The sequence below is a fragment of the Papilio xuthus genome, unplaced genomic scaffold (assembly GCF_000836235.2).
Source record: "Papilio xuthus unplaced genomic scaffold, Pxut_1.1 DF825928.1, whole genome shotgun sequence".
Taxonomy (NCBI): Eukaryota; Metazoa; Arthropoda; class Insecta; order Lepidoptera; family Papilionidae; genus Papilio; species Papilio xuthus.
The window spans coordinates 2,656,384-2,666,568 of NW_013532721.1; the positions used below are offsets into that span (position 1 = coordinate 2,656,384).

At 38.9% G+C, this 10,185-nt stretch overlaps 2 protein-coding genes across 2 annotated transcripts; one reads left to right on the forward strand and one right to left on the reverse strand.

The window, feature by feature from the left end:
* Positions 1-76: 76 nt before the first annotated feature.
* Positions 77-3,633, reverse strand: pont (RuvB-like helicase pontin). The gene is made up of 10 exons (XM_013322567.1): positions 3,393-3,633; positions 2,973-3,101; positions 2,659-2,833; positions 2,250-2,452; positions 1,805-1,973; positions 1,590-1,681; positions 1,409-1,515; positions 996-1,098; positions 788-879; positions 77-313 (listed from the first exon to the last, which is right to left on the reverse strand). The coding sequence occupies exons 1-10, from the start codon at positions 3,531-3,533 to the stop codon at positions 154-156; spliced, it is 1,371 nt and encodes a 456-aa protein (XP_013178021.1). The 5' UTR covers positions 3,534-3,633; the 3' UTR covers positions 77-153.
* A 552-nt stretch (positions 3,634-4,185) lies between these two features.
* On the forward strand, positions 4,186-10,177 carry cdm (importin-13-like protein cdm). Its single transcript, XM_013322816.1, has 17 exons — positions 4,186-4,540; positions 4,775-4,942; positions 5,181-5,297; positions 5,522-5,634; positions 5,928-6,107; positions 6,297-6,483; positions 6,668-6,868; positions 7,027-7,203; positions 7,327-7,564; positions 7,775-7,965; positions 8,051-8,194; positions 8,418-8,567; positions 8,668-8,805; positions 8,948-9,155; positions 9,239-9,376; positions 9,516-9,729; positions 9,908-10,177. The coding sequence occupies exons 1-17, from the start codon at positions 4,385-4,387 to the stop codon at positions 10,026-10,028; spliced, it is 2,841 nt and encodes a 946-aa protein (XP_013178270.1). The 5' UTR covers positions 4,186-4,384; the 3' UTR covers positions 10,029-10,177.
* The last annotated feature ends 8 nt before the right edge of the window (positions 10,178-10,185 follow it).

Sequence of the window (10,185 nt, forward strand, 5' to 3'; positions counted from 1 at the left end):
ATTAAATCAATCTGTCAAAAAATGTCAGGAAAGTAAAGATGTTAACAAAAAAAACTTCCAACAGATTATTTTTTAACGATTTGAGAGGTATGACGTCATATGTCGCTGTCTCGTGCACATTCATATTTGAAACGAACTATACTTGCACTATGTCTACTTCATATATTTATCGGAGTGCTGTGTGAGGATGCGCGCTGAGGACTTGGCGTCAAGGAAGAGCGTGTGCACTGCCTGGATGTGCGGCGGAGAGATGCGCTGTCCGCCGTCAGCGCGCGCCGTCAGCGACGCCGGCGTCAGCAGCTGTGCCGCGTACCTAAGACAAATTATTATGCTTTAATAAATCATTTCTTTTTCATTACCACCTGCTAAATTAAAGGAATAAAATATATGCTGTTAAGCAACTTTAAAAATGTAATTGAAGTGATACGACTCGAGTATGGCAGTGGCAATTTATGTTATCACTAGCTGTCGCCCGCAACTCTTTAACACGCTGGCGACGAATTAAAAAAAAACTAATTTAATAAAAATTAAAGTATTCTATGTGTTATTCCCAGCTATATTCTAGATCTATACCAAATTTCAGCGAGATATCTGGATATCCATTCTGAAGATATCTTCTAACAAACAACCATTTATCCATACAAACTTTCACATTTATAACAAAAATAAGATAAAAAGTAAGATTAAATCACTTGTGTTTTTTTATATAACATGGTTCGAATGTTCTAGAAATACCAACAAATGCTATGGCATTATATTCTGGTTATCTTAGCAGTAAGTTATTTACCTTAAAGTACTGTTAGCGCCAATTTCCGCAAGAGCTGCTAAAGCATCTTCCTCTATTGCTATGCCTTCTGTTGTTGCACGTAACTTTAGGATCTTGAAAAAAAAAGTTAACATTGTTACACTAAATTATATATAGGTACATCAAAATTTCTTGATATTTATTTCATGAGTCTTTACCCTGTTTTATAGTATTTTTTTTCTATACGAACCTGTAAAAGCTCAGATTTATTATAAGGTAAAGTTCTAATAATCAGCAGCCTGTCCAAAAGATCAAGTGGTATCCCATGCGGAGATATTATGTCCTCCGTGCCTCTGAAATTTATTAAAAAAAATAACATCTTCAAGTCAATATTTCTGATAAATAGTAAATTTCAGACAAGTAGTAATCTTGCTAATAATATAAATGCCAAAGTTTTTATTGATTAATGTTTATCATGTAAATCAAAAACGATTTAGAATAAAGTTAGTTTATAGCCTAGAACAGCATATTAGATATCGGTAACGTTTTTTAATCAGGCCAACCGTGTTGGCAGCGACAAATAGTAATTTAATAAGAATAAAATATCTCATTTCAAAATTCTAAATTTTCATATATAACAAGGTATGACACATTGTCACTTACCTTATTTGACAGCGTCCCCTATTAGTAGCAAAAATGACAATTGGAGCGATAGCCGACTCTAAAGCTCGGTGCAGATATGTGAATGTTTCAATATCTAACATGTGAACCTGAATAATGAGAAATAGTATTAATAGTCGAAAAACTATGAATTTGTATTAAAATTTTGTACCAAAAAACAAACCTCATCAATGAAGAGAACTCCAGGAACCAACTCTGCTATACCTTGGTCTATATATTTATTGACTATTTTATTGATTTCTTTTCTTAATTTATCTGTAAAAAAAAACGCATTGCATAAGTTAAGGTATAAAAACAATTTTTATCTTGGCAATTAGGTTTTGACTTTATATAACTTGCTAAAAAATTAAAAATCTAAATCAAATATTTATATCGTACCTGTAATTTCTGTTTTCTTTGGCTTCATCAGCTGACCCATGACTGACATAATGTCATGTCCACCCTGAGGTCTTGCATTGGCACAGTCCAAGTCATGCAGAGTAACATCCTGTACTACCTCCTTCTTTTTATGAACATCACCTTTCGGCAATGGGACATACTCTTCTGCCTAAATAACATGTAATTATATACAGCTTTGACGCAATCTTCATACAATTACCCTTATTGGAGTTAAAAAGTTTAATTATAGGTAGTAATGATCAAAGCTTAAATTTTTTTGCCAATTTTGTTTAATTCCAATGATTACTCCTTTGATTTGGCTATAAATATTTTAGCTATAAATAAATACTATGCAAAAATACTTATATTTAATATTTGTATTTTGTATGTAAGAAATAAACTTAGAAACCATTGGATCGATTTTAGATTATTTTTTTTCATATACCTCTAGATCAAATTCTGTAGCAAATGTGTCACTTCTCCCTTGACGTTTCACTGCACCTGAGTTAGCTTCAATATAGATCACATCACCTACTTCCACTTTTTCTTTCTGCAATGACTCATATATGGTGGGATCCAATTTCAATTGCTTTGTACCTTTTGCAGTTTTCAAACCAATAATGACATGTGAAACTGTTTTTCCATATCCTAAAATAAATACAAAATAAATTACAAAGACAACAAGACAAAGTATATACTTTTGTATCATAGAAAAATAAAGCTATGTCAACATAAATGTAACTTTTCCTAACACTTTAGTTGATTTGTCTTTTTCCTAAAAATGATATTTAGAAGGCGTATTAAAAATCAGCGATGAAAGTGTTAAGTGTTTAATAACATATAACAGATCATACCTCCAGCAGGATTTTCCGTTTCCACTGGTGTGAGCTCTGTTACTTCACCCTCAAACACTTCCTTAGTCTCACGGATACGGAGACCAATGGCACGGCGAAAGTTCTCCATTAGAACTTCAGTTTTTTTTATCTCTGTACTGTACACCTCACTTCCTACCATAGGGCAAAAAGGCACCTAAGAAAATGAAGTAAATAGTTAATACAAAGTTTTTAATTAGGTAGTTAACCGAACAATTAGGATTTCAAATTCTCTGTATATTTTCGTTATTGCAATCACACTATAAAAAATCACTTCTAGAAAGTATAATACTTACTTTGTTACCTAATTCCTGGGCAATGGCTAATGCAATAGCTGTTTTTCCAGTCCCAGGAGGACCAGCTAATAGCAACGCCCGACCAGCCATCTTCTTACTTCTTATCATATCTACTACTATTCCGGCCGCCTGCAAAATAAAAAAAAAAATTTAAATTAAAAAGTTGAAATAAATTACTTTCATTGATTACAATATTATGTACAAAATATTATTCGATGGAATATAATATTGAGACATTCTAAAAGTAAACTGCGTTATCTTCCTTGGGCTCCATGGTAACCAAACAAACTAACCTATTTGATCAATATTTAACATGACCAAAATGTAATTAACAACACTAAAACACAATAACGCTAACCACAAAAATGTTACAATTAGTAACAAAATGCAAAGAAAATATCATGTTTCAGTATAAATCACCTCTCTAGCAGATTCTTGGCCCACGAGACCGGCTGCCATTTGAATAGGTACACCATTTTCATCTAATCCTAAGCCTTTAATATGACTATGGGCCGATATTCTTTGAGTTTTAGCAGTACTCTTGACTTCTTCGATTTTCATTTTGCAAATGATTCTTGTATTATAATGTTTAAAAATTTAAACGGAAATCCTGCACAAAAGCCGATCACCAAACAAACGTCAAAAACGGTGAGGAAAATTGAATGACAATGACATTGACATATGCAAGGCAAAAGGTATACAAAACACAGATTGCCCTTAAAATGATTGTGTTTGCTCTTAGGTTTTAGTATTTTTTTTTATTAAAATTAAAATTTAAAGCCATCATCAACCTGCCCTTATCCCTATTGAGGGTCGGCACAGTATGTACTACTCCTCCATACATCTCTACCAACCGTCATATCCGAATCTACCCCCTTCCTACGCATAACCTCTTTCACACAGTCATTCCATACTTTTTTGGTCTTCCTCTACCTTTGGCTACAAGCCATCCAACATTCTCGATCACTGGCGCTACTTTCAAACTTCCTCTAATATACACATTTTTAACTTTATCCTTTCTTGTCACACCACACATCCATCTTAACATACGCATTTCAGCTACATGGAATCTACTTTCATCCGAAACTCCGAAACATTGGTGGCCCAACATTCAGATGAAATTAAAACTTAAAACCATTTTTAAATAATCTTTGTTTAAAACTGTCACTTTATCTAGTGTCAACATGTGTCACTGTCAATTTGAAAGGGCTCTATAAATCTATAGTATATTACTTGTGGATATTATACGATGTGAAAGAAGTATTCTTCCATAATTCACACTTGTAATAAAATCTAATTATACCACAGATGTGACAATACTGAAACAAAACATAGATGATATAAGACATTGGTAGAGAAAGAAAAAGGTTATCAATATCATTTTGCTTCAGAGCAATCCCCTTTCATTCTTCATGATGGAGTATACGGCACAAAATTTAGAATATGCGGTCAATGTGTTTTATAATGGAGAACAGACCGAGAAAACTAATGCACACACCTGGCTTACAACAGCTCAGCGAGCTCCAGAAGCATGGAACTTTGTTTGGGAATTACTACAGCCTCATAAGGTACATGTGTTTCAACTATGTTTATTCTTGTATGATGATATATAATTTAGATTCCATAAAAAAACCTGCACTAAGCTACTATCATACTCTAGCCAAAATCAATATGAAACAATAGGAATCTGTTTGAGCAATAATATCCAAAACTATTTTTTTTATTAGGAGGCAAAATTCAAAATATTTCATAGGTTTTATGTTTTATTTATCATTGTACATATTGTGAAAATGTTGTTTTAGGGTACAGAAATACAGTTTTATGCAGCAACAACTTTGCACACTAAAATCCTGCGCTGCTGGAATGAGGTACCACCAGAAAGCTATGAAGAGTTGAAGAACAAGATACTACAAGCCGTTACTTCATATTCCCAAGGTCCAAAGATTGTAACCAACAGATTGTGTATTAGTGTGAGTTATGTTTAAAATCAAATTGTTTTTAAATCCAACTAATCAATTGTTAAGACTGAATTAGACTAAACATATAATGTAAAATTTTATATTAAAAAATAAATTATTAAACTATAATCATAATGAGACATTCTGATTATAATTATTTAAATATTTTTGTTTCTACTATGTAATTGGTTCAATGTACATTTTAAATAATAGAATTGTAGTTTTCATAATTTTTTTCTTTTTTTTCCAGTTAGCTGCAGTTATATTACAATTGGGAGCAACAGATTTAGCATCAACACTAAGACCTCTGTCAAATGTAGAAAATACATCTTTACTACTTGAAGTATTAACTGTGATACCTGAAGAGGTAAAACCTTTTTATAGTAAACCTTTTTATTAAAAAAAAAAAAACGATTCTATATATGTGTGAGTGAACAAATTCTTTTTAAAATTTTGTTGCCAATGTTCATATGAATAAACTACATGCCCATGCATTAACCCATGTTAACATTGCAATGACCTACAAACTTTATGGAGTAAAATTTATTAATATTCTATGTTATAACAATTTCATATAAATTCTTTTTCCAGTATAATAGTATGACAATGGGTACAGCACTTAGAACAAAAAACCAAAATGCATTGCTTCATGCCTGTCCGGCCGTGTTGGATGATATGCTTCGCTATCTGCAGTCTGTATATAAGTGAGTATTATATACTACTTTATTCCACAAATATGTAATATTTCAATCATAGATATAACCTATAGATGGAGTGTTTTATAAAAGTTTGATATCAAATTGAGAGTCTAATTATAATTTTTTTTTGTATAAAGTTCTTCAAGAGGCCTGTTTTTTTTCAAATCACTTTTGTGTTCTTGACATATCTATAGGTTATAAGTTTGTGGTTTGAGAGCAATTAAAAAACCATGTATGAAGTAGTGGGGTATAGTTAATATGATTAGAAATGAATGAGTAATTTTAGTTTGTGGTATCAGTGATTACAGTAAGGGTCCACCCTGTGACGAGACAGTTAAAACTTGGTTGAATGTGGCGGCGTGCGCCGGCAGCTGGCTGACAATGGCCTGTGCAGACTGCATGGACTACAATAATGCCAGTGTGCCGGACTTCGCCCCACTGTGCAGGGCATTGCTTACCGTCGTACATGTACTGTACTCGTAAGTATGAATATAGAATTATCACTCGATGGCAACCATATATTACTAGACCTACACATATGAACATAAAAAACTCTGGATTTAAATATCATATCACATTGTATCACCTTAATTATCGAACATTGGAAATATTAATTTTCCTGCAAGAGTGCTATTTGTATTTAAAATCCGTTTAACTTTTTGTTGCAGATGTAATGAAGCTGTGAGCGACATCGCGCTGGAGGCGTGCGAGGCGGCGCTGAACGCGGTGCGCGCGGCGGGCGGGGGCGCGGGCTCGCTGCGCCGCCCCCTCGCCGCGCACCAGGTGCTCGCTGACCTCTTGCAGCTCGCCGAGCGAGTGCTCGCTAGAGACAACGTGCCTAACTCTATCAATGAGGTAACCTACCTCACAAATACATATGTTTTAATTGCAAATGAATCCCTCATTCAAGGAGGTTTGCTTACACAATTTTTTTTTATCTATGTCGTAGTCAGAATGACAATAAATGGACTTGTAGGAAGTCAAAGTTAGATGAATCGTAAGATTATTGAAGTACTTAATTTTTCTTGTGGATTGTCAGGAGCTGCTATCAGCGGTGATAACGTGCTTGGTGTCGGTGGCGGACTGTCACTCGCGGCAGGTGGTGCGCGGCGTGGAGGCCGGGGAGCGCGAGCCGCAGCAGGCGTTGGAGCTGCTGCTGGCGGCGCAGACCGCGCCCGGACACTACCCGCTGCACGAGACGCGCTCACACTTCGTATTCAGCTTCTGGTACACGCTGCAGGTGCACATTACAAACACTAAACTTTCCCTTTCAAGAGATTTTTTTTTGGTGTGTGGTTGTATGAAGCTAAATTAATGATCTTTGCACTCTTAGTATGAAGAAATTTATTTAGCATTAATAAACTAAATAGTTAACTAGTGTTTAGTTGTATAATGCAGGACGAAGTATCGAACACGCTGGATAGCAAGCACAAGATGCACCCGGTGTGGCTGGACGTGTTCTCGCGGCTGCTGCTGGCGCTGGTGGCGAAGGCCGAGGCGCCCGCCGACAGCACCCTCTCGCAGGACGACCAAGAAATGCTGCGCTGCTACAGGCAAGACATAAGTGATACTGTTGTAAGTATCTTTTTCTTTTCTCTATATTTTTTTTCGTAATTAATAAAAGTAACAAGAAACTGGTTCATTATAACTAAAAGTTCCCTTAAAAAAGTTTCTGATTTTTACCTTCATCTGCGACAGACATACTGCTTCTGCGTCTTAGAAGACAACACGTGGAAGGTGTTGGAGGAGGCGTTCCCCGTGGGCGGCAGCGAGGAGCGGCAGGAGGCGGTGCTGTTCGCGTTCCTGGCGGTGGGCGAGATCCGCCTCACCAAGCAAGCGATGACGCCCCCCATCGGCGCGCTACTGCGTCACGCCGTACGCGCAGCCACCACCGCCAGCAACAAGAACCTATTGGAGACGGCGCTCGACTGCTTAGGTGAAGTACCAAATTTACTTTTTAAACTTACTTTTTTACAATTTGCAACATGTTTATATACTAAACGACGTCGGTGTCAGTTTTTCCGATCAAGTATGACGTGGTGGCTTTTGAACTGTTACCTAAACTCGCTTATGTCCAGCACATTTTCCATTTTCTTACACCTTTTCAAGAATTCCGAATAATGTAAATGTTGACTATCTGTAATAGGAGGTTACTCAACGTGGATGAGCAGTATGAGCACTGTGGAGGAGACGGAGCTGGCGCGGCAGAGCATTTTAGCGGCGGGCGCGGCATTACAGCGATCGCCGGCGCGAGCTGCGCACGCGCTGCGCAAGCTGTGCACAGAGTGCGACATGCTCGCCGCCACCATGGCCGAGGACATCGTCAACGTAACACAGGTACAAACAACATAATGTAGAAGAGCGAACAAATGAATAGTTGTTATCTGTGTTAGTTTCCCTGAATTTAAATGTTTGAACGCAGAGTGGGATGGGACGATGCGACAGCTTCGTGCGGCGGCAGCTGGCGGGTGCTGCGGGCGCGGCGCTGGCTGCCGCCCCGCACTACATCGCCGCGCCTCTCCTGCACAAGTTGGCGCACTCCTTGCTCGACGACCTCAGCGCACAAGTGAATGCACCGATTGACAACATTTAATAGAATTTATATTATAGCTTGAATAGGCTTGAATTTAAAAGTGTATATAAGTTTTGTTTCACTTTAAGATTCCTCTCTCACTTTCTTCACCTCTTCTTTTTTGTTATCTACTTCATCCTTAACCTTCTAAGAATTTACAATATATCTCTAACTTATTTTTTTTGCTTGGTGCTTCATATGTGGTGTACGTGTGCAGGCGGCAGAGGGCGTGCGCGCGCGCACCGCGGCGGAGTGCAGCGCAGCGCTGCTGACTGCACTGGTGGCCGCGCCCGCGCTCGCCGGCGATCTATTCCAGACGCTGCTGCCCGCGCTCGCGCACTTCGCGCATCACGCAGATCTCCTCGAGGTTCATAATCATACGGACACATTAAACACGTCACTCATAGACACAAGAACGAAGTGATACGCCACAGATTTCTATTAATACAATAATAAACGATTCACAGGCGATGTACAAAGTGCTGGACCAGGCGCTGTCGTCGCTACTGGACGCATGTCTACCGCACATGCCACAGATCGCCGAGCTCGCGGTGGCCGGCTTCCACACGCAGCCCTGTATGGTCGGATTGGTCGTACTTAACTTGGTTAGTGAATTTCACAGCATGTGTACTGGTAAAGGAATATGCGACCGATTTTTTTTACCGTGGGCAACTACGACGGCAATAAATATTAGTAAAATGGATAATAAGGAGTTGTTGGAAAATGATTAATGTTGTGTATGTTTAGATAATGTTAATATCGTACGAGACGTGGCCGGAGGCGGGACGCGTGCTGCGTGAGTGCGTGTCAGCGAGCGCGGCGCGCGCGGCGGCGGACGTGCGCGCCGACCCCGAGCTCACCTGCCAGCTCTTCCTCACGCTCGCCACTCTCACCAAGAAAATGCCAGAGTGCCTGCATTGGATCGAGGACTTGCTATCACAACTCGTCGAACTCGGTCAGTGTCGACAGGATACCTATATATGTTTTATTTTAAAACTTTTTTTAGTTGTTTTAATGGTTTCTGTTGTTTGTTTGCAGCATGTCGTTGTGTGACGGTGTGGGACGCAACGACGGCGCGCGGTGCGTGTATATGGCTGATAGCGCTGGCGGCGCGCCGGCCCGCTTCCCTGCTGCCTCACGCGCCCTCACTCACCGCCGCCGCTATCTGCTGCATCGGTAACTACCCGCTAAACTGTTTCTTGTTAAACAATTTTAGTCTTTATTTATACATTTTTAGTCTAAGGGGATTAGGTGCCTAGAACTTGGTTATATTCACTATTAGCCTCTATTATATTGTGGTTTGTTTATTTGTCAGGTGGTGCTTCACCACGCGCGCAGGTGTCTGCGCTATCTGAGCTGCTGCTGGCACTGAACCGCGCCGAGTGGCCGACGGGGGCGGGTGTGGGGCAAGAGGCGGGTCAGGGGGCGGGTCTGCGCGCCTGGTTGCACGCCGCGCTCGATGTCGACGGTTTTCCCTCGCAGCACGCCACGCGCCCACACAAACAGAAGTTCATCACCGCAGTACTCAAGTAAATATATTTTATTGCAATTATCTTGAAATGTAAAGAAGCAATTTTTTTTGTTTGGTACAATTTTTGTAACACTATTTTATTTCTATGTAATTTAAACCAAACCAGAGATTTCGCAGATTGTTACTAACTTGTATAAACTGATCATTTTCTCACAAATTATTGTAAATTATTTTAGAGAGAAGAATAACAGACGGTTAGTTTTCGAAGCGGCGCAGGAGTTCTCCCTGGTGTGCCGCGGTCTCGTCGGCACCGAGTACGCGCGGCAGACCATCGCCGCCAAACAACTCGTTGCGTAGAATACTGACGTTTTTAAATTATTTTTAACGTTTCAGTACAACCCAGTATTGAAAAGTGAGTCCTTTTTTAAGATCTCTTGTTGATATAGATGCCAATAATCTGTGATCATCGCTCGGCGTTTTATATCATTTGTAAATAAGACATGGCATATAAGGA